General features: G+C 41.2%; 1 protein-coding gene across 2 annotated transcripts; it reads right to left on the bottom strand.

Moving 5' to 3' along the window:
* Window positions 1–235: 235 nt before the first annotated feature.
* braf (B-Raf proto-oncogene, serine/threonine kinase) lies at window positions 236–23,358 on the bottom strand. 2 transcript variants are annotated; one of them, XM_086146752.1, is made up of 20 exons: window positions 22,818–23,358; window positions 15,113–15,214; window positions 13,743–14,030; window positions 11,963–12,066; window positions 11,208–11,310; window positions 10,345–10,493; window positions 9,559–9,678; window positions 9,292–9,451; window positions 8,566–8,605; window positions 7,153–7,272; window positions 5,055–5,191; window positions 4,855–4,972; window positions 4,259–4,343; window positions 3,991–4,167; window positions 3,810–3,856; window positions 3,164–3,282; window positions 2,943–3,074; window positions 2,281–2,415; window positions 1,465–1,618; window positions 236–353 (listed from the first exon to the last, which is right to left on the bottom strand). In XM_086146752.1, exons 1-20 carry the CDS (start codon window positions 22,971–22,973, stop codon window positions 331–333), a joined length of 2,469 nt encoding a protein of 822 aa, XP_086002878.1. In that variant the 5' UTR covers window positions 22,974–23,358; the 3' UTR covers window positions 236–330. The 2 variants fall into 2 exon arrangements, with proteins under 2 accessions (XP_086002878.1, XP_086002877.1); XM_086146751.1 differs by lacking the exon at window positions 7,153–7,272.
* Between the last annotated feature and the right edge of the window lie 4,321 nt (window positions 23,359–27,679).

Genomic DNA, 27,679 nt, shown 5'->3' on the forward strand with positions numbered 1-27,679 from the left:
ACCTCACCTGGCAGGACACGAAGGGTGAAGTCCCTCCCCTCCAGCAGCTTGACCCTTGTTTCATCCTCCTTCAGCAGGCAGAGTATCTCTTCAAAACACGTTTTGTTTTTTGTTTTCTTTAGGATTATTCATTTATCTTTTTTGTTGATTTTTTTTCACGTTTTTGTTTTCTAGTTTGCCGACTGGTGGGAGAGGCTCCATCAGGTGGACGGAGGAAGAAAACAGCACATTCTTGTTTTTGTTTTTTGTTTTTTTTCAGTTATCAGTGATGAATGAGTCCACCGCTGGGACACAAGATCCAGGGGAGCGGACCACCAAGACCAGCAGCTTTTACTTAAATGCTGAAAACTCCCCTTAAAGGACAGAGACAAAGCAGGAATTAGAAAGTTTTTAAACAATAATCTTGAAAATTTAAGCTTGAACCTGCATAGGCCTTATTTTATCAAGGAAGAGAGCAACAACTATGCCAGACAGTCGATTGTCTTTTTTCCAATCAAATATTTCCAATTTTTTCTTGAGCCTTTTTTTTGTGAGTTTTTTTCTTTTCTTTTCTCCTATCTTTTCTATTCTAATTACTTTCAATTTTATTTTATCAATATAGCAGTTTTATCAATTTTATCAATTTTTTATCAATTTTATCTATCTTTTGATTAAAGTAAAATTAATACAGAGGCTCTCATTTATTATATCATAGTGTGTTAGAACTTTTCACTCACTTCTATCAACCATCTAGACATGTGTTCCTTAGTTACTTTAATGTATTCACTATATCTGTGATTTAAGTAATTATCTGCAGTTCACTGCTTTGGCCTTACATTGTGTCTTTACATGGGAATGAAAGGGCTTTGTAAGCCAGACATTAACAGAATATTATTTCTTAACTTTTTCAGTTATAGCTAGAAGAAAATGTGAGACCCAACTTAAACAAACCAACCATAAACAAAGCTGAAGAAAAACAACTACATTTATCATCTCTAATATGTATAACCGCTAACAATAAAGAACTGGCTGGAGACATGGCTGTCAAATAGTGCTGGAAGATTCCGGCAGCGAGGTGAAAGGAAGGTCAGATTCCCTTTAAAACAGGAGCTGCAAAATTGATCAATACATGTAATTTGTAATAAAAAAAAAAAAAACTAAGTTGGATGTTTCCCTCTTGCTAGCTAAACTAATTAAGTGCTCAAATTAAGAGCTGAAGTCACAAGATTTGTTGGGATTTGTGCGCATGGGGAGGTTTGTGATGACATGACCGAGAGGTTCTGCAATTTAGTTTTAAAATAGAGGTGTACAGATTTGTACAGTTTTCAGTGTTTTTGGTTTTATCCTGTTTTATTCTCCAATAATTTTCCCCCAAAAAACATGGGGACACTTCTGTAGGGGGACAGTTCTTCCCTCTGAGATGGATTCAGGATTACTTGGATTACCTTTTCAAACCAATGTGAACATGTGTGTTGCATGACTTACCGTAGCCACCTGCCTGAATGGGGGTCTTGGGCGAGGCGCAGGCGTACAAGCTGAAATCCTCTGTTTGGAATCCAGCTCGGTTTAATGAAGGCTCTGAGGCGCTGCGGTGGATTTTGGGTAGTGATCGAGCAAGCAGCTCAATGGAGGCCAGGATCTGGAACATGAAACACACACATCAGTCAGGACTGGTAACATAGATGTGACAAATAAAACCAAGTACATTGTACTGCATTACAGTCTCTGCCAATTTGTGGGCTGCTTAATATGACTAATATTTTTTTATGTCATGGTTTTTCTTCATTTTGAAACTATACAACCTGTTAATCTGCTTTCCAATGAGTCCCATGATCTATGCCGGCAGTAAAATTAGAATTCCCAGTTTAAAATTGCAAAAATTCATGCCAAAATATAGTAATCACATAAATTTGTTATTGTATCATCTAAGTGCTCAGACAAGGCCTGTGTATCATTTTTACTGTTGTTAGTTTAGCTTTTGAGTAGTAAACCTATGAGGCCATCTGGTGGCAGAGACTATTCATCTCCTCTCCAACAAGAAAATCATGGTTCCGATTTTCATCATATTCTTATGTTTGAAAATTTCCAATAGTCAACCCATTTCCATGATGAAAAAGGAGACATCATTACAATACCCAGCTTATTTCTAACTGTCATCAAAACAGCTAACATTCAAAGTGTCTGCAAAAGACAGTCTCTCAAAACCACTTTGAGGCAGATACAGAGAGAGATACAGCAGAACTATTCAGCTGCTTACCAGGATCATCCCAGTACCCGAAAAGGTTTATAAGTTAAACTCACTTGGGGGAATAGAGGTCTTTCCTCCCTCTTCTTCTTTAGGCAGTCAGCCATCAGCCTCTTCATGGCCTTGGGACAGTTGCTGCGCACCTTGCTGAGGTCAGGAGACAAATATCCCCGACCTACCATGAAGATGATCTGGGGCAGAGAGGGATATTTACTTGTAATTAAATGTCTAGACAACCTTTATGTACAACAGTCAGAACAGATATTTTTACAAATATAACACTGATGTGTATAGATTAAACTAAAGCTAACATATAATGATACCCAAAATCACTTTCTGGCTAGTGAATGCACATTCCCAACTGCATTCCCAAATGTTTGCAGCTCCCTGGAAAATAATGATTGAGGGGTACATGTTATTACACCTTTGAAGATAAAAGAAGTACAGATATATTGAAATAAATTGTTACCATCTCCCATGTTTGGTAGTGCATCTGTGATGTGATGTATGTACAATTCACTGACATACCAATATGTAGACGGTTGGTTTATGCATGATTATGCATGATTCATGCAAGTGTTTCATGAATGAGGCTGATGTGATATGCTCTTTACTCTTGTTTCTCAGATAAACTTATAACAAAGGTCCAGGGCATAAATTTATGCCTACGAAGACAGTCGGTAAATGAACAGTTAAAATGCTGGTTAAAATGTCTAACCTGGTCTCGGTTGTTGATGTTTGAGTAGGGCAGCGCTCCAGACATGAGCTCATACAGCACAATACCAAAGGCGTAGACATCTGACTGGAAGCTGTAAGGATTCTTGTCCTGCAGCCGGATGACCTCTGGAGCCTGGGAGGCGGGGGGGGGAATCAGACTCACAGTTACACTCTGCACTGCTTTAATCAAGAGTAAAACTAAAGCCAAGGGCCGGTGCTCACCATCCATAGAATGGAGCCTGACAATTGTTCAAACTGGTGTGATCCACTCCAGCGGGACTTGACCGTGGCCAGGCCAAAGTCTCCGATCTTCACCGTCAAATCCTCGTGGAGGAAAATGTCTGACAGCACAAGGTTAAGGACGCAAAGTCTACACTGAGAGTGATGAAACAGAAAGCTGACTGGGTTGATCCCAAAACCGCTAGTTTCTGGGAATTTTGACATTTTCAGAATATGTCATTTGTAAAGCAACCACACATAGGTAAAAAAAACATATAGTAATCAAAATTATATGGAATAAGTATATAAAACAATTTTCCAAATGCCACCTGCAGCTGTTGACCACTTCCAATCAGTGTATATTTACATGCAACTGACAACTGAAATGTTCTACATAATTTTTGCACAATCTTTGAGTCGAATAGTATTTGTCACAGTGCACAAGTATTCTTAAGCAAATATAAATACATCTTTAACAGCATCGTAGATAGACCTTTTCTCTTCCGTCAAGATGCTTTCGTTCTATTCAAAAGGAGAATAATTACTCTTCAAAAAGCTGTTACATGTTTTGCATAAATCAAAAAAAAAAAAATTAACAATTTGGGTCAAATATTTTGATGGGGTGATGAACTGATGGAGGAAAGGATACTGTTACTCTTCAGGTCTCTATGGATGATAGACTTGGCATGCAGGTAACTGGGGAGGAGGAGGAAACAGTTTTTGGACAGAGTACATTGAGGCAAGGGCTTTGTGTGTGTGTGTGTGTGTGTGTGTGTGTGTGTGTGTGTGTGTGTGTGTGTGTGTGTGTGTGTGTGTGTGTGTGTACTAACTCCATGCCCTGTGCTGTCTGCCTGGCAATATCAATAAGCTTGATCATCTCGAACTTGGTCTCGATGATGTGCAGGTGGTGGTAGAGGCTGGATCCTTCACACCACTGGGTGACGATGGCTAGCTGAGGCTTGGTGGTGTACCCCATGAACAGCAGGATGTTTACATGACGCGTTTTCCTAGTGATGCACAAGTATACACAAATACAGCCATATAGCCATTCTGTATTAAGAACTGTGCAGTGATGTTACAGGGCTTTGCTGAGGTTACCTGAGGACCCCCACTTCATTCTTGAAGGCCTGAAGCTGCTGTGGCGTCGGAGCAGTGACGTTCAACATCTTCACCGCCACGTCACCTGAGAGGAATAATCTGACTTACTGCAACTTCTTAATTTCAGAAATATTGTATTAGTCAAAAATCCTTTTATGAATGAATTTCTGTATGGTAAATGAAGCTTAACTCTTTGACTCTAGAAATAAAATGACTTATTTACAGTGCTCAAAACCTTGAATATCAATAGACTTTTATTGAGCTTCATATAATGAAATCCTGGTAGTTGCTCCTTTTCAAACCAAATATGTATGATGTCAGTCTACATTTTATCACACCTTGTTCATTCATGCCACAAATAAACATTCAATTGCAAAAGATTGGTGATCCTTAAAACAAATAAATAAACAAACAGACAGACAAAAAAAACTGTTATAGACATTGTGAGTGTGCTAATAAACTTCCTTTCTGTTCCCAGGCTTTAGAATCAACCAGTTTAGCTATTAAGACAATTGTTTACAAACTGAAATAATCCTTAGTTTGTCCCTCAACTATTTCCACTGGTCCCTGAGGTTGAGTCATAACACCAATCTCACCATGCCATTTTCCCTTGAATACGGTTCCAAAGGAGCCAGATCCTATCCTTTGACCCAGTGTGATCTGACCCTCTGGGATCTCCCAGTCATCACTGGAGTCCCGCCTCCCCAAGGTTTTCTGTTTCAAAAGGACAGCATGTGTCACAAACATCAACACAATATAAAGACACAATGACATGTTATCCGGGTCGCTTTCTCACCATCTTATTGCGGTCCTCAGAGGAGGATGAGGACTTGCGTTCTCTCTGTTGGCATGGTGACTTCTGTGGGACCTTAACATTGGTCAGAGAGCCTGGTAAGGAGGCGGGGGGCGTTGCCGACAGTCCCGTGGTCGACCCTGGAGGGACAGAGGAGATGCATTGAGGGATAGGGTTGAATGGACATGTGTTAGTGCAGTGTGTGGAGTTATCTGCAGTGTCTCATGCATGGGGAGGTGAGGGAGGTGCTTAGCTTGATGGGACTTGGTCACTATAAACTCCAGACTTGGGAAAATCGATCACTTTTCTTTTTAAAGAAAAAATGGATTGTGATAACTCAGCATTTACACTCCCCAGTAGCCATGAAAGAAAGTAAATGTAGAGAGCTATATTGTGTAGTCTATACTAATATAGAACATAAAACCGAGACACAGTACAACATAATACTGTTACAACTGATTTAATGATACGGCAGCGCAACACAGGATACTACCACTGAACAAAAGCCAAATACTCAAACCTATATATTAATGGTAAAGTAATTACCTGAAAATTTTTCAAACATTCACACCCTGAAAGTTATCAGCTCAATGACAACTTAATATAATGGAAATTCTAATCATTATAAGTAATGAAGTATAAAAAGAAAATCTCATGATATTTTATATACAATCAAAGTGTATAAACGATACATTGATAAATTCGGTAAACATGTAACTGAATTAATACTTGAGGCGGTCTCTAGAGATTTTTCCTGAACTGTAACACTCCAAGTTCAAATCATGCATGATAAAAGGGGCTGTCTTATTTTGTTAGGCTGTTAAATTGTTTTCCCACATAACTGTATGTTTTCCTGCCCTCTTATATCATATCCTGCCTCCTTGGACCTCCAGGAGAAGAGAAAGCCATGGAGTGCATTCAAGCAGCAACTAGTGCTTCAGAGACATTTAGGTCCATTTCATTCATTAAAAGTGAGATAAGATGTTTTGCTTTGTGGTTTCCACTAATATTGGTATAAACTGGATAAATTAACCATATCTATGTGCCAATATATTATATCCATATGTTTTGTTTTTGCTTGTGTATAAACACAAAAGATTAATCAGATAAAAACAAGCATAGAAACAAAAACACCTTCCAAAATGTTTTACATTTAGAAATGAAACTGAAAATCACCAAATGCAAAGGCAGCAAAGAAAATAAAACTTTTTGCACATATTTGGCAACCTTGGCCTACAATCCCATCATAGAAAGGTAATGTCTTAAAAATTAAAACCTAATCACATTTGCAGCAACTTAAAATTTGCACATGAAAAGTCATAACAGAAAAATTAACCATCCCTTCATGCCAAATAAAATCCAATACAAAGTTTACTATAAAATCGATATCTTTTCTTCCTCATAGAAACCTGCTTATTTCATATACTGAAATTACTATTCTAGGAAAAATAGCTAGGAAAGAAATAGTTCACCCAAATATAATTGAACAACACCATGAATGATAATTGTTTCAGTGTTTGCTTTTGAGGGGTCATCACAAGTCCCTAGAGAAGTTCTTCATCCAGGACCAAACAGAGGCAGTTATATTGGAAGTGAAGGTGGGTAGACATTTTGGTCACAGGACAGCACTCTTTAATACTTTCAATTTCAGCTTGTGTACTGATTTAGGTATCCGAATGTCAAATTGTGAAAACTTTGATTGCTCATAAAGGCTCCACTTCACATGCCAGGCCTTTCAAAGGCAAGAGTTAACACAAGGAACTCATTAATGTCACTTTTTTCGACTCACCTTTGGCATGAATGTGAGGAGATAAGGAAGTTATGAATGGACACTTTCATTTTGGGTGAGCTATTCCTTTGAATTCTTGAACTTATATCATCTTTTCCTACAAAATTACACACTAACCCGCAAGACTCAGCAATAAAAGGTACGACCATGGTGTGAGAGGTGTAACCTGGAGTGGGTGTGCAGCAAGTTGCAACTTAAACAGGTTGTGGGGGAGGGGCACAAACAGTGGATATGACACAGGCTGAATTGTTGTGTGAGGGGTATGGATTTAGAGGGGGTGAAGGACACAAAAACACACAGAGGCCTAACTACCTCGGAACACAGGCTCAGGTTCAAAATCAAACACTATGTCATTGGGATAGGAGTATAGGAGGGGGCTTGAGGTCCGGGCTCGGTGCTTCCTCAAGCAGCGGGCAGGGTGGGTCGGGGGGGCTGCAGGGCAAAGAGAGACAGACAGACCATCACTGCTTCTCACCCCCCCCACCACTGCTAACTTAACAATGTGTGCAGCTGCAGCTGCAGCTACGCCACACCAGACCGTTAGCATGTAAGCACGCTCTAACACGTCTGTTTGAGAGTGAGATGGAGAAATGATGTCGATCCTATGTGTCGCATTCAGAGCAGGAGAGCGGATGGCCTTAGCTTAGATTAATTTAGCAAAAAGTCTAAGAGCAGAGGTTAACTACGAGGCATACTTCGCCATGGTTCATAGAGGAGTGGGGGGGGGTGCAGTGAGAGCTCCATTGGCTGTTGTTGAAAATGCTGAATTTGAAAATTAGTACAAAATACAATGAAAGAATTGTTTGTAACACTTCAATAAAACTTAATTAACATGCTAAAACACTTTTTTGTGACTAGAATTATCAAATCAAAAAACACGACTGAAGAGAACTCAGTTTAGACTGTTTGCTAGTGCAGTACAAAGTAAGTAGTATTTACAGATGACAATGACAAAAAAAAAAAAAAAATCAGAGATGGCACTTGATTCTAAGATGTTTTTAGGTGATTTAGTAAAGATTTTCAGAAAATTTAAGGAAAGTTCTTTGATTTTTAAATTATGTATGTCTCTGTCTAAGGTTGAATGCAGAAATAAAATTGCTCTTATTATTTTGAAAATTTGCTGGGAACAAACTGAAAATAAAAACAGCAATAAAGCTACTTTCCTACTCACAATTCAAGTTCGTGGATGTTTTTTTTTTTTTTTTAAATATATGTTTAACCATTGTAGCTCAGAATGTGTTCTAGTAGTTCTCCAGTCAGATTTATTTCATCATCTAGTAATTTATTTCATCATCTAGTGATCCCTGCTTTAGGCGGTAATACATCACCAAAACAACTGATGTCAGTGGTATTTCTAGTTGTAAGAAAAATTAGTATCCTAGGAGGAACAAAACTATCGGCAACATATTAAGAAGCGATTACCTGATATTGTTTAAGCTGTGATCTTTCACAAAGCCCTTTGAGATAGAGAATATCCTCTATTAGCTAATGTTCTCAGTGACTGGCAAGTAGTTGATAGGAAAAAAAAGTTTACTTCTTGAAACTGGATCTGTCATACATACATACATACATACTACGACCACACAGACATGCACAAGCACACACACACACGCACACATACACAAAGAAGACAAATGGCACAAAGACACAGGATGGTGGGAAGCTGAAATATATATTATTTTCAATTGACAGAGTGAACTTGAGTTGTCTTGCTTCGACCCTCACCTCCATCTGACCTCTGCAGGCCCTGATCCCGAATCAGATCCTGAAACAAAGCAGGGAAATTAGATTAATAGCGAACCTGCAAAATTTGACAGTTCACTAGCATAAAGTCTGCCCAAACTACTGCTGTTAGCTCAAGGAAACCTTCAAATTAGCTGAAGCAGGGACACCTGACAATCTCAGGCCGAATTTAATTTGATACTTTGAAGAATGTCAGAGAAAATTGGCTGATAATTTGTGTCATTTGTGCTACATAGTATATCTCTGCAACTCACTGGAGACATCTGTGAAACTCAGAAGACTGATGTAAATAAAAACAGAAGATTTCCTCTTCTAAGATCATAATCACAGAATCCATGCAAGATTTATTACTTTGCTTTTGTCAAACAAACAAGCATGAACAAGGAAATGTTTATTCACATTGCTGTACAACACTGCTAATATTAGTGTTGCCAAAGTTACTGTTCACAATATGCCTTTTTACAGAAAAAAGAGCAATATATCCTACAAAAATACAAATACATTTAAAATGTCAAGTTCTAATAATGTACCAAGATGACAAAATGACACATACAATCATCAATTCTGTAACTAATCTTAACAGTTTACAAGTATGCTGTTATTGTATTTTTCCCTTATTTTGAATACATGTCATCTTCCATGAAAAATGCTAACCGTTGAAATCAGCTGCTGATAGTTGGTATGGAATTTTATGTCGGATAAACTCACATCTATGTTGACAGGCTCAATGGTGTTGATATGGACGTTGGGGGCGGAGGAAGAGCGGTCCCGCTGGCCAAACTGGTTCCGGTGATCCTCCTCACTTGGCCGGAAACTGGGTGGAATGGGTATGGACTTGGACGGAGACACAGTGCTATGGCAAATAGACCTGGAGAGATGAGGTTTGTAGACAGATTGAACTTGTTATCACCTGTGAGGAGATATCAGGTGCCTGTGTGTGTGCATGTGTGTGTATAGAGAAGAATTTTCCCTTACCCAGTGGAGTCCGATGGAGGAAGGGACGGGCAGACTTCAGACACAGGAGTGGTCCCCTCTGAGGAGACCTCCTCCTGGTTGAATGGGTGATGCTCGAAAATCTTGGAAACTAGCAACAAACTACAGAAATTATCACAGTTATTCACGGAGTCATGACTGATTTAAATGTCTCATGCCAGACTACAGTTATGGATATGGATCTTGCTGATCATTTTTGGTGCACCAACATTAAACTTTTTAAAAAAACTTGATACTATGGAGCCCTCTTAGTGGGAAAGTGAAGAATCAATTAAACATATTTATATATATATACGTATATATAATTATATATACACATACAAAAAAAAATATATACCAGAAATATATACCGGTATATGTATGCATATATTCACACACACATACACACACACACACACACACACACACACACACATACATATATATATATATATATATATATATATATGTATTTATACACACACACACACGTATATATTTCAATTGCAAAAGCAAAACAGTCTACTACCTTTTTAAATATTCTCAATTTCAGAGAACGTCTATCTCAGGAACTACAAAGAGGGCGATCCAACGATCCATCTGTTTTGTCAAGCACACAAATGCACACACGCACACACACTCTCATAGGTAATCCCTGATCATGAGAAATCCTTGAACCATGTGTTTGATAACATTAAATATTGTTTGAGCCTTTTGTCTCAAAATCTGGATTCCATGTTATGTGGCAGAGACCTAGACTACTGTGGGTTAAAGTTGTGTGTGGCTCACTCTAGCTGGTCGTAGTTGACACACATGAGGGGAACCTCAGTGCTGCATCGTTGGTGGAACTTGTAGCCGCATGTCTGACAGCGGAAACCCTGGAAGAGTAGCTTTCTACAGAAGTCGCAGAAGGCCAGCGTGAAGAAGGTCTTCCGGACCTGTCAGACACACACACACACACACACACACACACACACACACACACACAGTCAGGACACATACATACCAGTGCTTTCTAGCCATAACTGTTCACAACGTGACTTTGGAAAGAATCCAGAGGAAGAAATGAGTAACCTTAGCATTAGCATTACTATTGTCATCTTTTTTTAACTGCAATAATAAGTTCGCAGGTGATCTGGAGTCAGTGACCAAGCCATAATATTCAAGACATACAAATAAGAAAAATACAACTGCATAAATGAAAATGTGAAAATTAAAAATGTGTATGGAAATAATTCTTGGCAAAATCTTTCTGAACTCCAAGAGGCTTCTTCAGTTCAAACCCTCTCAGACGAGGGGTGAAACATCTTCAAGTGAAGAAATTCAAGTTCAGTTGCCAAGACAAGAAGATTTCGACAATAATTCACCATGACCTGGATGACTGAGAACCTCCACAGACACGTATGGAAACAAATTCCATCCCATGTCTTTAAATTCAAGCAAGGGATAAATTTATCCCTCATGTCCACCAAAAAAATAAAATTTGAGGAAGACTTATCTTGTGGCGAAGAATTTATTAAGGCTTGGAAATAAGTTATAGCTCATGGCTACAAATAAAATAACCTGTAGGAATGGGTTGCATCTCAAGAACAGGAATATACTAAAATATGGGAAAAGGTCAATAAAACAGTAAGATATCAAATAGCACTTACAAAGTTGTGTGTGGTGAGTGGCACATTCTCCAACACTTCCACATGCAACTCCTCCCCTGTAAGCCAGGAAATGTCGGTGTCCCAACCAATTGGCTTCTTCTCCCTGAAAGGGCAAGGGATAAAAGTGTTGACCACTAACCAGGGCGAACATTGTTGTTAACTGCAGAAAACCACTGGCGGTTTCATGCCTATGTACAGCGCATGAATTATAATGGGGCTGAGGCTTTAAAGAAATACATCAACTTGGCAGAAATGGGAGGGTCAACATCAAGTCAGAGTAAATGTCAAGTCAAACTCTATTCAAGAATATCATTTGAACAATTTGACCACTGGTTTTTATGTGATTTATGACATGGATTACAGAATATACAATTGGAATTGTAGCATGTTTTCCTTCAGGGGTTTCCCACTCTTTTACGGAGATCATTCTCTGAGACAGTGTCACCAAATATTTGCTGTTATTATGACCATATATGCTAATACACAGTCTGAGTTGGGGGCTGCTATTTCAAACAGTATTCCGTCAACTGAATGAGTAATCCAATTAAAAAAAGTCAACAACCTGACTATATTAAAAATAGATTGTCTCTTAAGATGAACAGGTTTATTTAAAGAAAAAATACCCTTATACCAAACGTTTCAGAATATTCCAAGAAATAAATAAATTACATTCTGAACCTTAATTATTGAAATCTATTTCAGGGGGATCTGATAGGAGAACACTCAATGAATCTCCCAGTTACTGAAAGACATACCCATCCTGTATTCTATAGACAGCGCAGCACTCTGGAATCAGCCCTCGCATCATCAGGGCTTTCTTCAGTGAGTCTCTCACAGTCATCCCACAGCGTGCAGGCACCTGAAAGCAACAGCACCAACAGAAAGGAAGTGAGCCAATCAGACCACAACCAGTTAAGGATGTTGAAACATGACCCTTCCTGGCAGACAGCATTTGTTAATAAAAAAAATAAATAAAGGCCTCAGACAAGAATACCTAAAGTGGCATAGAACAAAGCAAAGATGAGTGGAGTCATGGGATAAAAAAAATTGGAAAATTATTTACAACTTTGAAACATTGTCTCCTACATAAAAAAAAAAAACTCAGCAGGAAATAACCTGGGAAATAGCAACAAAATAATCAAAGGCGCAAAATATGCCTGATATATTGAAAAGAGACAAGGCAAAAATTGTATTTTTGTGGATTCAGTGTACAAACTAAATGTCTGTGCCTGTGAAACATCAGGGGCTGAGTTGAATGATGGGGGAAAAGAGTTGAAGTGGGGTGCATAAGACAAGGGCTGTCTGCAAATACTTGTTATATGATTAGGCAAATAAAATTAGGAAAATTGGAAAAATTTAACAGTCATGTGGCTGTGCCCCCATCCAAAGTTCCAAGTGGGCCTACATGGCCAAATGGTATTGATGTGACAAGGACACACAGTACTTTAGGGGATTTTTTTTTCACTACTTTCTTAAGCATCTTTTTTGAACCTATACGTATGCTATACAAATATGAATAGATACACCGATACTCTGAGAGCCATAAATGAGATGTTAAAGGCTGATTAATTAAAACTGCATCATTCCCCTCTTTGACTTTTTTTAAATTATAAAATTATATTTTCTTCCCCTTAATTACAATGGTCCCAAAATGTATCTTCCATATCGGAATGTAGATTTATAAGCCAATTCAAACCAGAAGGCAATTTCAATATTTCAATTTGGCATAAGCACTTAGTGTACATATTTTCCATCAACTGAAGCAAACAAAAAATATTCACAATGTTTTACTACAGAGACAACAAAAGTCAAATTACAACAGCAAACAATAAACCATAATAATTAATAAAAGGACAGCATTTACTCTCCTGGGGTGCAGGAACTCACTATGAAGGCTATTAATGATAGAACAGATGCCCTGTCCTTCTATCAAACAGGAAGGAATGTGCCACACATTCAGATGAGGGGACAGCCGCCTCCCGTTAAACTTGTCTGTTTCAAATGGCTTCTGGGGTATAAGGACATTTCATATCAATATTCTCTTGGGGTTCAATCTCTTCATCCTTTTAAAAACATAATTTGAAATTTGCGCTAAGACTTTACAGCGCATTTCCCACACAACAGACACCATGTCCATCTGCAATGTGTTGCTGTGATTTTTTTTTTCCCCTTTGTTCTGTTTTCTTAGTTGTTCTGTCAAGGCTAGTATACTACGGGGGTGTGTGGTGCAAAACATGTCCCATGTAGATGACTTGAGCTTTACTTGGGCCTGAAAAGTTAAGCTTTATGCTCCACTTTGTCCAACCACTAATTATTTTTTTAGTTTTCTACTGATTTTGACTATTATAATCAATAAAACAATTTGAAATTAAACTGTGTAAAAGTAGGTTATAAATGACAAATTCTGAATAGAACAGCTGAGCTTCTAATTCTGAATGGACAGAAATCTATTATCTCTAATCTGCTTCTGGGAGGATACAGAATGTAAGATGAGTGGAACAAGCAGGTGACAAAACAAGTGAACATGAGACGTACCACTGTTCTCTGTTTGTTGGGCAGGAAAACACGGACGATGGGCTTCTGGGGGGAGCGAGGATTAGCCCGGCTGGCATCAGCAGGGGTCTGCAGGACAGCCAGGGTGTTGGGGGCAGAGGGGAATGCCTGTCCACCCCCTCCAACCCCACAGCCTCCCATCTTGACTTCTAGAAGTGTCGGAACAGAGGAGGGGGAGCAAGAGAAATCTGTTCCGTTACCCATGGCCTCCAGCAGTTGCTGCTCCCTCTGCTGCAGAGCATCCAGCTTGCTGGTGTATTCCTCATACGCCTAGGGTGGAGAAGGCACAATTCTTTCACACACTTTAATGTAATGTACCATATTTTCGGCACTATAATGCACACCTAAAAGCCTTTAATCTTCTCAAAAACCGACAGTGCGCCTTTTAATCTGGTGCGCCTTATATATGGATCAATATTGAGCCGCAAGAGGTCTCGCAACTATGGGAAGCAGCCGCCGACTGCATTTTCTCCCGTAGAAGAAGTAGCGCCCGGTGCATGCTGGGATATATGACTGCGCGAAGCGTGCATTTTCATTTCCATTTGGGTGTGTGTGTGTGTGTGTGTGTGTGTGTGTGTGTGTGTTTGTGTGTGTGTGTGCGTAAAGACCCCAAAATGGCTCCTTTCAAGAAACACGATTACGACGCAGAGTTTAAACTCATGGCAATCAGTCACACAGTAGAACATGGCAATAGAGCAGTAGTGAGAGAATTCAACATTAACGAATCAATGGTGCGGAAGTGGAGGAAGCAACAAGATGAACTGCGCCAAGTAAAGAAGACCAAACAGAGTTTCCGAGGGAACAATGCGAGATGGCAACGGTTAAAGGACAAACTTGAACAGTCGGTTGCTGAACAGAGCAGTAAGTAGAAGTGTCACCATAGTCACTATTTGAATGAAGGCAACAGTGCTAGATTGCGAACTTAACATCAATGTATTTGGAGGTGGTCCTTCTTGGTGATTTCGTTTTATGAAACGCTTGGAATTGTGACAAAACAATACATTGTTTTCAACGAAGGCGGCGCAAATACCGGTAAGAGCTACCGGTGCGAACGGTACCATATTGTAAATGCACTCATTTGTTTTGAGAGTGAACGGAATTGTCAGAACGTTGGTTTGCATTCTATTAATAAAGTTTGACTGACTTATCTGACCGTTTTGTTGACATTCCCTTTAGCGCAGCTCCATTTGGTGGATGCATAACACAACCCCAGTAGTTTCTATTCTATGCACCGTATAATGTGGTGCGCCTTATATATTAAAAAAAAATGTAAAATAGGCGATTCATTGAAGGTGCGCCTTATAATCCAGTGCTGAACATACGGTAATACATTTTTTTAAACATTTACTCACCTCTAGGTATATGGAGGGTGGGTTGTGTTCTCCTCCAAACTTGTCCAGAAGAGCCTCTAAATGTTCTTGTGTTAACTTTATCATCTGTTTTATGTTCCAGACCTGTGGAAACAAACTGCGTTGTTAATGTTCTAGTGCAGCAAAACGAAGAACAAGCAGTGTCCTCCCACTCAAAGAGGACACTCTTGATAGCCAAAAGATTCTCAGAGTTAAGATCAGTTTTGCCTGTTGAGATCCTTAGTCAAATGACAACAATTATTCCACGATTAGAAGAGTAAAGGCTGCCTGATGGATGAAAATACACAAACGTAATATGCGAGAGGCAGCTGCATGGATTCATACCCACTTGATCAGTTACAAAGCTGGTAGTCTCTCTCTGTCTCCTGAAACCACAACCAGAGACATCAAGAGTCACTGTGGGGGAGCCAGCAGCAGCCTACATTTAAATTCATTTGAAAAAGCTCTAATCTCACCCATCTACAATGTGATGCATACTTCTGTCTACTACAATTTTATCAGCAGCGAAAATAGCTATATAAACCCTGTATTCTACCAAATGTGATTATTTCCCATTCAAAAGATACCCCTTAAATAAATAGCTTGATCCCAATTGTGTTAAACCATACAACAAAAAAAACAAAATAACAACAATAACAAAAGAGTTTAATATATTCAAGGAGTTATCACAAGAGTTTTATCATTAATTTAGCTCTGAATAGCCTTTTTGGGAGAAATTTGACTCTGGTGGAGAGCTAAACATATGTAACCAGGAGACAAACCTTTTGGTGGGCCTAAAGTGAACCTTAGTGCAGTTTGTTTGCAGATTGAAAAGAGTTTTTGGATGAATCATGCTTTTAGATCAATTGCAGGAAATCCAGGATATTATGTTGGTTACATGGTAACTCACTGGAGGATTCAACATGTTTTCATTTTGACTTTGTTCTCAGCAGCTGCAGGTGAGTGATGATTAGATGGTGTGTGAAGCCCTCATTTTCAACAAGTCTTAATGTTCTGATTAATATTTTTGTATTTTTTCATGGGCTGCAGACACAGATTCATTGGAAAATTCACTTACAGGTTGAAAACAGTCAGTCAGACATATGATAATTTACAATAAATAATAAAACCATTAATCTTCCCCAATATTCAATTGTTGGAATTGGAATTGCAACAAATTTCAAAATATGATATATGACATTATGAAATGACTGTCATTACAAAACAAAGTGCTTCATTACTTTCCTTCGCAGAAACAGAAAGGCAACACAGATGTCAGACTGACTCAATCAATAAACATACAGGGAAAGCAAAAAAATGCCAGGGATAGGAGGTTAGGAAAATCTCTTAAAAGTTTAGACTCTGACCAGTCTCAGTCCCTGTGTATCTAACTTCAGTGGTTAACTTTTTCTAAACAAGCCAACATTCGTATCCTCAAAGAAATGTAAATGATAGAAACAACCTTGAATTTGTCAAAGGTGAATGCATGAATGCACTCTCGTGAAGCATCTTTGCAGTAACACCTTGATTTACACAGATGATAAAGCTTTGCTTCCTGATCACATAAGCCCACCTTACATCTCTACATTGTACATCAGTTTCTCTTTAAATTGAAAACAAAATTGATTCTGCTGTTGCTGTGTAGTATATTTCATGTGTTACTATGCTTATTCTGCACCTGTGACATACAGTATATGCAGTAAGACCTACACTTCCATGTTTGATTTTTGTTCATAATCCAGCAAAGATCCAAAAAAATAACCTATCCAAGTATTGCCTGCCGCAACTTTGACGCAATGTAGGTCAAGGTCATCAGGAAATGTTTACATGGCAACCTTTTTTTCGAAGGACTTACGCAGTGGGCCATGTAATTTAAACATTCAATATTTTACTTAACCTTCTGAACCTCTTCACATTATCATGTCCTAATATATATTCAGCATTTGGATATATAGGAGGCTCTGGCATATACTTCCAGCAATGTTTAGCATAGTGTAGCCCATGTTTGCATGGAAACAGGAAAACTGGTCTGAAGCATCTTATACATACAACATTGTCTTTACATGCGAGCCACGCCTGCAACATCTCATTAACTGCCCATAGCAGGCTGCCTCCCCATGAAGTTGGAATACAATGTTGCAAACTTAAAAAAACAAGCAAAACATGGGCCTTCCTATGATATCACACTTGCTCATATAATCAGAACGCCTGGTCCTCAAGGTGGCTGACACACTTTTATAACATGAACCCTTAGGATCCTCAGATATGGAATTTTCACCAGCTTATGATACCAAATGTTGACTTTATAAACCCGCTCTGGTTGTACCTCACACCGCACCCTTAAAGGGAAAGTGCAAAAAACATTGCCTAAATACAGATTCCATGTGAACTTTGATACAGCAACAGAACGCAATGACTTAGTTAAAAGAATGTGAGGCTTATTTCAGAACAGAATTGCCACAACACAATGACGGAGAAAATGACTAAAGACCTTCACTAAAAACAGGAGGGTCTATTATATGATTCTTTCAAAAACCTCATGTCCTGTTAAAGTAAACTGTGGTTGGAGGACATCACTTGTACAAGATAAACACCAAATGCCAATGTTGTATTCAATGTTGATTTCACACATTTTGATTTGGTTTCATGCCAAACTTCCCATTAAAAATCCTTACATGTTCATCAGAATCATAGGGATGAAAAGAACCAATCTTAGTCTGGATCCACAATTTATGCTATGATGAATGTATTTTTGGGCCAGGGGAATTCCCAGTCAGTTCTGGTAAGGAAATAAACACAGAGTATGATAATGAAAATAATGAGCAAAATATGCAGGCCTAAGTTGCTTTCTGTAAAGTTTATCATGATGGAATAAAACACAAATGATGAGAAATGTTAATGGACAAGAAGACATTGTAGAGAGGTACTGTTCAAACTCAGGATAAACAGAGCAAATACAAGTTCAGTTTTACCAAAGTTTTTTTTCACAATGCAGCATTGAAGAGTTTTTGTTGATTTCTGGTTTTCCAGTTACATCCAATGTCTGGGTTGAAATCGGCCTGATACTGTGCTGGCCTTGTTAACCAACATTGCAATTATGAAAGTACTGGCAAGTTTTAAAATTAGGCATCAAAATCATCAAAATCTGACAGATTTGGTCATTCGCCTCCTGCTGACAGCAGGACACCACCCAAGTAAATCCAACTTGTATTACAGTAAACCCTCGTTTATTGCGGGGGTTACGCTCTAAAAATAATCTGCAATAGACAAAATCCACAAAGTAGTCAGCTTGTCATGAATGTCATCGCTGTCAGCAAGGGTTTCATAAAGTTTTTTAGTTTTTGTGCGAATAACGTTGGTATCCAGCAGAATGTTCTTTTTCCTGCAGTCATTAATCCGCAAAGCTAAAGTAGATTCCATCCTTACAATGATCTTGTTGCGGACAGTCACAACTCTTTTTGCATCCTTGTTAAAACTTATTGCTGCTGTCGTCCTAATGTTATTTTCCTCCTCCTTTATGTAACAAACCGAAGATTCATTTATTCTGTAATGGCGCACTACAGCTGCATAGCTTCTACCTCAATTCAGCATGTCCGGGGGTTTAACTTTTTCTGTGATAGTTAACATCTCAAAACTGCACAAAAAAAATCCGCAAAACAGTGAAGCAGCAAAAGGTGAACCGTGTTATAGCGAGGGTTTACTGTACACACATGCTGCACTCAAGACTCAAGTTATAATTGACAGCTGGAGCAGGATGAAACAGCATGGAAGAAAAATAACTTATGCCGAACCACTGAGTATGAGGACTTCAAGCCATGTGACAACCCCCATGTGATGCAATGGATCTGCAAATGGACTAAACAAACCAGTGTTGCTGTAAAGCTAAGACAGATACAACTTCCTCCCTTTTCTCAATAAAAATGTCCCCAGTAAATATTTTTTTGGAAAAGCGAAGTGGTCTTTTCGAATAAAGGTTTAATGCAGCCAATTTTGTTCTATTTTGAAATGGACAGGCAGATAGTCCACAATGTGTTCATTTAATCAGCTAAAAATATAGTCTTCATGCATCCAAAACAAACATAGAACCTAACCTGATGTTACATTTTAGATATCGATATTTTAATCGTTAGATCCTATTGAAGCTATTGTGAAGTTAGTAACCATAAACTGTATTTTCCAGACTATAAGTTGCTCCGTAATATAAGTCGCACCAGCCAAAAAATGCATAATGAAGAAGAAAAAAAAGACATATAAGTCACACTGATTTCATCAAATAAATTTCCCTCAAAAAATGCAATTTACAGTCCACAGACCAAGAACTGACATTTTACGTTGAAAGGCAAGTCACAGTGTAATGTCCAAGCGGATGTGCCCAACAATCACGATTTGCTGGTTAAACCGTATCTTTATTAGAACAATTATAACAATTAAGCAACAGCAGCTCCACTTTATCTGAGACGGCTCCGTCTCAGCACTCTCTCTCCTCCTATCCTGCCACCTCGCTCTCTCATCCCAAAAACACTTTCGTAGCCAGTAGGAAAATCACAGAACTCTGAACATTCCTCTAAACAGTACCACAGGGTTGAGAATAAACAATAATAATAGAATAGAGAACAACAGGCTGAACAGATGCCTGGTATGTTAAAAACATATTAACAGCTATTCGGATTCAGAACTATAGCATAAACAACATAGCGCAACAAGTTTACCAAACTCTCGATCTCACTCCAAATAACTGAATCCATTGAATTATTCATCCTCATGTCACTTCAACTCCGCCAACTCCGAAGGTAAGCGTTGAACCGCTTCCTCCTCTGTTTGGCTGTTTTTGGGACATCATTGCTCATGCTCTGATAGAGAGGCGGTTGCATAGCATGAAGCAGTAAAACCAAGGAGGTCCTCCCGTAAAGTCATTTATATTCATCGCCTTGGCAGCTACCTGGGCATGGAGATGTAACTGCACCAATGACAAGCCTTACCAGCAGCACGTTTTTCAAGCACTTATTTGTGACTTTGTTCCTCTAGCTGTGCCCATCTAACTTTTAGCTATTTATCCATTGGCTTTTTTGTTTTCTTCATTGCAGTTAGAGTATCCTCCACTTTTCGCCAGTCCCTCACTAGATTCTCGCTCAAAACAAACTTTCTGCTGTTCGATAACAGTTTTCAGATGCAGATTTTACTATTTGCAGCTTGTAATCGGCAGAACATGATTTTCCTTTTGGGGGCATTTGTGTTAAGTCTCTCAGTTGTATTTTTATTGATATTGATGTTTAAATTTAAAATTTTCTGTGGTACAGGAATAATAGGAATAGTAGATACTGGCACAAAAGCCTTGAGCGCACTCTTGCAGTTGTCAGTGTGAAAATGACGAACATATGAACTTACCCTATAATTTATAATATATAAGTAGCAGCTGAGTATAAGTCGCAGGACCAGCCAAACCATGGAAAAAAGTGCAATTTGTAGTCTGAAAAATACGGTTATCTCTTCTTGATATCCAAGTACATCGTATTTACTCAGGGAAAATAAGCTGCCAACCATCATCTCTGCATTTCTTTCTAGGGCACGCAAAAATTGAGTTGTATTATTAAACCATGTACTTAACACTGGTTGTTCTGTGCTGAATATCTAAGGTCGTAAGCAACTCAAGAAGCATTTTTTCAGGTACTCCTTTTAATTGTAAGTACCATCGCCAAAGCATTACCAGCTTGTTGGGATGTAAATGGACAGCAGTGTCCAAAAATGGCCAATATTATGTCAGACTCCATCTATGTACCCTTCCATATCATACTGTATGGATATTCCTGCCGTTTGAGTCAACATCGAGCCTCTTGTTATTTTAGACTTCCAGCAGAAATAAAATGCAAAGCAGATAGGGCAGAAAATACTTCAGCAGCAGTCTTGTGTTTGAAAGTTGAAACTGACATTTTTAAGCCCTTGCTAATCTATGCATGACATTTCCTTAGAATGAGAAACTTGAAATTTTGAAATCAATCAGGTGAATTTATGAAAAATGCAATCAGCAAAAATGATGAATGATTTATTATTTCCAGAACAAGAACAAATACTATTTTACCACTTTTTTTTTTTTTTATTCTGGAAAATGTTCAGGTTATTTTAAACAGTGATATATTCAGGAAATATATACCTGCTTAGTCATTAGTAATGAATGATGCTTTCGAAGCTGACATTGCTAACTTCTTGTGGACTTGTCTGCCAGAAGTTAGAGCAAGTTCTTTTAAGTATTTAGGTAATTCCTTGATGACACGGACTGTATTTTCCAGTGATTACATGATGATCAAGTAAGACTGATGAGAAAAATTAAATGATCAAAAATAAGTACTAAATAGGAAAATGTCAGAAAAATTACTGTCTTTTTAAACCAAGGTTTTAAGAACTTGTAATTTATTACCACCTTTCACAATTTCAAATGTGGAGAGTCACAATTATCGGGATATATTGCCTCAGATCGTGACACTTTGGTAGTGAGGTCCTCGCTGGCAGAGATGTGGTGTATCCAGTGACTGGGATGGCATGACAATCTTGAAAGGGCCAATTGGTGGACTGACTGGGGAAGTGATACCCAATAATGCCTGTTAAGACCCTACGTTACAGATGTGTAAACAGTATGTGGTTAGAAAATGTCTCCAGTGCGATATAAAAGCGAAAGTTGGTTCTGGGTGGCCAGGGTTGGTATTTCAAACCTTTTTTTAATTTGCAAAATAGGACAAACTGTTTACTTTGAGAGGGTGAATCTTTGCAACGTCTCCTGTCAAACAATATGCTAACTGTTAGCCTACAAAACAAGAATATGACACACACTTCTTAGACTTGAAATTAGAAAAAATGTTAAATGTGTGGAATTAAATTTGATTATAAAACCAAATTATAAATTACTATTTACTCTGGTTAAGGATATCCTGCTTTGGATGATAGCTTACTGTCACAGTTCACATCCATGCAAGGATATGTGTTTTTTTTAAGCTAGGCTACTGTGACGAGGACACAACCTGCTACACAAGTGCGTTCGTGCGTGTACGTGTACATGGGGGCGGTGACTGTAACATCTGTCATAGAAGTAAAAGTAACCAGTATAGCTAAATTCCGACCTGACCCCACCACCTCCAAAAAAATAAATGATAAATGAATAAACACAGACACGACTTGAGTTGACCTCGGTTCCCCTCCTCATCGCCCCCCGACGGGGCGAGCGGCCGCGGTGGGCCAGCGATGATCAAACTTTGAGCGAATTCAGCTGCGCCAGGGTGCGCGAGAGGCGTATATTGCGTGTCTTTGTTGTGTCAACAGCGGTGCGTGTGTGCACGCGCGAGCATGCATGTGTACGTGCGGGTACGCGCACACCAGGCTGCAGCTGCAGCGAGGAGTGAGCCTGGAAAAACGAAGCCAGGAGCGAGAGGCATCAAGCAGGCCCGAAATAAACACACCGACTCCCGCCGAATGAAAAGCGTTCCCCTCGCCCGCCTGTCGCAGTCTTCCCGCTCGGTGTCCGCCGGGGCTCGCCGGAGTCCCCTGTGCTCACATTTCCGTGCACTGTATCGCCCCCTTGCACCCCGCCCCCCGCCGCCGCCGCCGCCACCGCCGAGATCCGCGCTACAGCCGGTGTTTCCTGAAGATTCACATCCAATTACCTCCGCTCGAAGCCCGTGTCCCTCGGCCGGTTTTTACCCCGTCGTAGCGTAGCGCCTACCTCCTCTTCCTGCGGACCTCCGGGGATCCCCGTCGCGCAGGAGGAGTCCAGTCCGGCGCCTAGCTCCTCCAGGCCCCGCTCCCTGCCCGGCTCCCGCTCCGAGGAGTCTCCGTTATAGACGGGCGGTGGGGACTCGGCGCTGCTCAACGCCGCCATTTTAAACTGCGAGAAACTGAGTGGAAAATAATAGAGGGAAACGCAGGCTGGCAGTGAGGACAGGAGGGGGAGACAGAGACGCTCCAAGCGGGCAGGGGGAGCAGAGGGGACGCGGAGCCCCACGACGACAGCCTCCACAACTTAACTGCCGCCGCTCGATCTCAGCCGGGGATGCTGTCGTTGAGGGACACCGACGACCGTCAGGCACGGACCGGGAACACGTGGCTCTTCGCACAAAATCACGACATGACCCCCACCTCCCCATCCACCGACTCGATCCATTGGGAAATTTAAGAAATGAAAACACTAATGTGAGCAGGATGCTGTTTTGAGTTGAAAAAATTGAAAAAAAAAAAAATAGAAATCTGAGAAGGAAAAAAAAAAACAAGAGCAATAAATTACGTCAAAATAAATTAAAATGAACACACAAAAAGAAATAGATGAAATACAGTTATACCAACAGACCCTTGTTGATTATACAAAAACTAACTGGAAATCACCCAGAAATTACCTTGAAAAAAGAAAGCATTGATATTTCCTTTAAATGATAATGATTTATCTTTTATTATCTCCCATGGGGAAATTCATTCTCTGCAATTAACCCATCATGGATGTAACCATGAGCTGCCGTCCACCAGTGCCAATGGAGGAGTCAGGGGTTCAGTGTCTTGCTCAACAACACCTCGACACACGGGAAGAAGCCAAGAATCAAACCAGGAATGTTCCAAAGACGCTCAACCTCCTGCGCCACGTCGCCCATGAATAAACAAAAACGTTTGGTTTGAGGGCACATTTGATGTTGTTTGGTGTTATTTGTTTTTTTGTTTTATCAGGAGGCCTGTGTCACCTTTTAATTATAATAAATCCATTATTAATCCCGTGGGAAAATTCGTTCTCTGCAACTAACCCATCATGGATGAACCATGAGCAGTAGGCATGCCGTCGATCAGCGCCAGGGAAGCAGTTGTGGGTTCAGTGTCTTGCTCAACAACACTTCGACACACCAGGAGGAGCCAGGAATCTAACCAGGAATGTTCGGTTCAACAGTTTCGACAAAGTCTGACGAAGGACACACCCATTTAATATCATCATAAATTAAGAAAAAGATATCTAGCTTGAGCCTAAAAATACCATAAAACACTTATACAATAAAGAAATTTGTTTTTACAGTATTGTAGGGAGTCACGAATGTTGGGGTTTATGTTGATGCTTGTTTTCTGTGTGATTTTGGGGTTGCTGGGCATGATGTGTGTGTGGTTTGGGGTGCAATCAACTCTGTTTTTTTTTACCTGGAATTGAGCGGGATCAGTTAGTTATATTGCAGGCTCGTGTGGTGTGACTGTGGCCAACAACAGCTATTGATCATTAAACAGACGTTTTACCATCGCCCGGGTGTTTCCCTGACTAAAATGCTACAGTTGGTGTCAGAAGTAAACTTGCTGTTCTTTCAGTTCTTCTAGTGGAAGAAAAGTTATCCTCGCTGGCACAGTGTTCTGACGGTGTGATGGATTGTCCGGTGTGCATCATGATGGAGGAGGAGGAAGAAGGGTATGCTTGCTCTACACTGGGGGGGACACACAGTTTGACACTCGTCGTCAGAAACACACCAAAGTGAAGAGTGAATCAGCGCTCTGTGAAGAGCCCTGCTTAGTGGCTTCTGGGGGGATGGGAAAGGTTAGCAGAGTGTTTTCCCTGCGCACCGATGACGTCAGGCAACACCTCTGGCAAGGATGTAAACAAAAATGGTGGTGCCCATGGACTGAAAGCACCAGTGGAGATAATAAAAGTCCTAAATACGCTGGAAAATTGGACTGGGATGCTTTCCATGCTCAGTTCAAATTGTTAGCTCATGCAAGTGGCTGGGCTGATGAGCAAAATGCCCTCCAGCTCGCCCTTTCTCTGACGGACGATGCTTTGTCTTGCCTGCTTCTTTTAGACCCAAGTGAGAGAGCTAATTGCAGCACACTTAAGGGTGGCACTTGGGAGGGACGCGCTTTGGACAGTGTTTTCGTTCGGAGCTCTTAATATCGGAGTTGCAAATGATATTGAGGGGCTGACACGGCGGGCATGTGCGCACATTCCCAACACAGTGCAAACCGAATTGGCATGTGAACAGTTTATCAGAGCATTTTCCCCTCCTGATCTCGCCCCCACACCCTTACTGACGCCCTGGAATATGCGCTGGAGAGAGGGATGTCGATGATCACTGCGTGAAGGACACTGGTGATGGGCACTCCCAGTGTGATATGACTGTCCTGTGACCACCATGGGTGGATGAGGTGGCTGAAATTATCAAGGGCCTCACTTTGGCTGTGGAGCGTTGCCAGCAAACACACGTGGCAGTCCAGCAGACGCAGCTAGAGGGCTAGGCATGCCTCTGCTGGGGCTGTGGTCGGGTCGGACACCTGAAAAGAAACTACCTTGCTATGGCTAAGGCTGTGGGAAATGGAGTTGGGGTCACAGTAGGCGGGACGCAGCATGACCCCACAACATGACCCAGTTGTGGGACCCAGTTCAGCATAGCCGTGCCCTATATGACTGCAGGGACAGAAGTTGGGACTTGGTAGTGGCTGGGAGGAGTTCCATTTCGGACTTTTGCCATATCCCCATCTGCATAGAGGGGGTTCCATATACAGCATTGGTTGACACCAGATCAACAGTCACAGTGGTAAGACCTGGGGTGACGCCTGTGAGGAAACAGCTGCAGGGGAACAACAGTTCAACTTTGAACAGTTACTGGTGAGCTAGCACCAGTGAAGGGGTGGGGCCTGCTTAGGGTCACAGTTGGGGGGCGGACCATGAGAGCATACCGTGTGAGTAGCAGATGAACAAGACGCATGCATTTTAGAACTGGACTTTTTGTGAGGGAAGGGCCGCCAGTTGCACCTAAGTAAAGCTACTCTGAGTTTTAGTGATGGACAAGTGGTGAATATAGGGCTCTAGATACCCGGCATACAGCAGTTCGGCCTCAAGGACCCCACGCTTGTTACGTCGGGGAGAGACATCAGAGATTGCGGGAGGCTACACATGATGCAACATTCCCGGATATTCGTCAATGGCCAGAGCAGGCCGCATGCCTCCCAGCTGTTCCTGCAGGCACCCAGGGGCCCCCAGCGCTGAAGCCTGGGGACTGAGGAAGTATACCAGGCTGGGAGGCGAAAAAAAACAAAAGCACTGCATGAGGTATGGCAAAGGAGTGCAGAGAACCTCAACACACAACAGCAGGACCAGCTTTGGCAGCTGTTGACAGAGTTACACAACTGCTTCCCCTGTGATGAGGCGAAGCTGGGTAAGACTTCCCCGGTGCAACACTCAATCGATACAGGCACTGCTGCACCAAAAGGACAGTGTCCACGCCGCCTCCCCTTGGGCCGATAGGAAGCAGCAGAGCAGGCACTGACCAAGATGCAGTGTGCGTAGAAGGGGAGCGAGTGGCGCTTCGATTATCAACGGCTCAATGAGGTCAAGACTCATGTCTCTTCCCATGCATCGACGGGTGCTTGGATCTGGTGGCGGGGTCCTCCTGGTTCTCCTCCCTTGACCTAACGGGTGGATACTGGCAGGTTCAACTCTGCTGAGGCCTGGCCCAAGACAGTGGTCTGCACAGGAAAAGGACTGTGGCAGTTCAAGGCTTCGCTTTGGATTCTGCGATGCTCCAGCCACCTTTGAGCACCTTATGGTAAGGTTAGCAGGTATGTTTCACTCTGAGTGTCTGGTGTTCCTTGAACGCCTTCCTTGACGATATCCTTGGCCATGGCAGCTCATTCAACACAACTATGGCTGCAAAGCGCCCGGTGCTGCAACAGTTCCAGGTGGCAGGCCTGAAGCTGCATCCCGATGAGTGCAAATTGCTGTCCCAGGAGGTAACCTTCCTGGGTCATCGGGTTGGGTGCGAGGGAATTGGCACCACAGAGAAGGTAAGCATCATATGTGACGGGCCAACCCCAGCAGACCAGGCGCCACTCAAGGGTCTTTTAGGACTTGCTTCCTATTAAAGAAAGTTTTCATGGGGGGGGGTCATGCATTGTTACTCCCCTGTACAGGCATCTGCATAAAGACCAGTCTTTCGTCTGGTCAGATGACTGTAACAGAACTTTTCCAACACTGCAGCAGGCCCCGACAAGCGCATCAATCATTGCACCCCCTGACCCAGAATTACACTTTGTTCTGGACATAGATGCGAGTGCGGAAGGGGTAGGGACTGTCCTATCTCAAATGTGGCCTGAGGGAGAGAGGGTAGTGGCCTACTACAGAAAAGCCCTGAGCAAACCAGAGCAGAGATATTGTGTCACACACAGGGAGCTGCTTGCTGCAGTATTTTCTATGCAACACTTTAAATAGTACCTGCGTGCCCAGCCCTTTACCTTACACACTGGCCATGCTTACCTGCAGTGGCTAATGATGTTCCCTGGGAGGAGGTGGCAGCTTTCTCACCACGGACAAGAGGACTGTGGGCTAAGTTCACACACTCCAGAGAGCATGGGTGGAGCCAGCTACTGGGTAGAAAAGATGGCAGATAGAGGTGCCTAAGGGAATGCAGGGGCCAGTCTTGGCAGCCATGCATGGCACTGCTAGGTCAGGCCACTTTGGAGTGACAAAAACCCTCCAGCGCCTGCACCAGGCCTTCCCCTTGGGCCAGATGAGAGCAGATGTGGAGGACTTTTGTTGGTGCTGTGACATCTGCACTGCTCCCAAGGGCCCACAGG

Source organism: Fistularia commersonii, chromosome 5 (assembly GCF_037954325.1).
Source record: "Fistularia commersonii isolate RoL2024-O1a breed Wild chromosome 5, RoL_Fcom_v1.0, whole genome shotgun sequence".
In the NCBI taxonomy this organism is placed as follows: domain Eukaryota; kingdom Metazoa; phylum Chordata; class Actinopteri; order Syngnathiformes; family Fistulariidae; genus Fistularia; species Fistularia commersonii.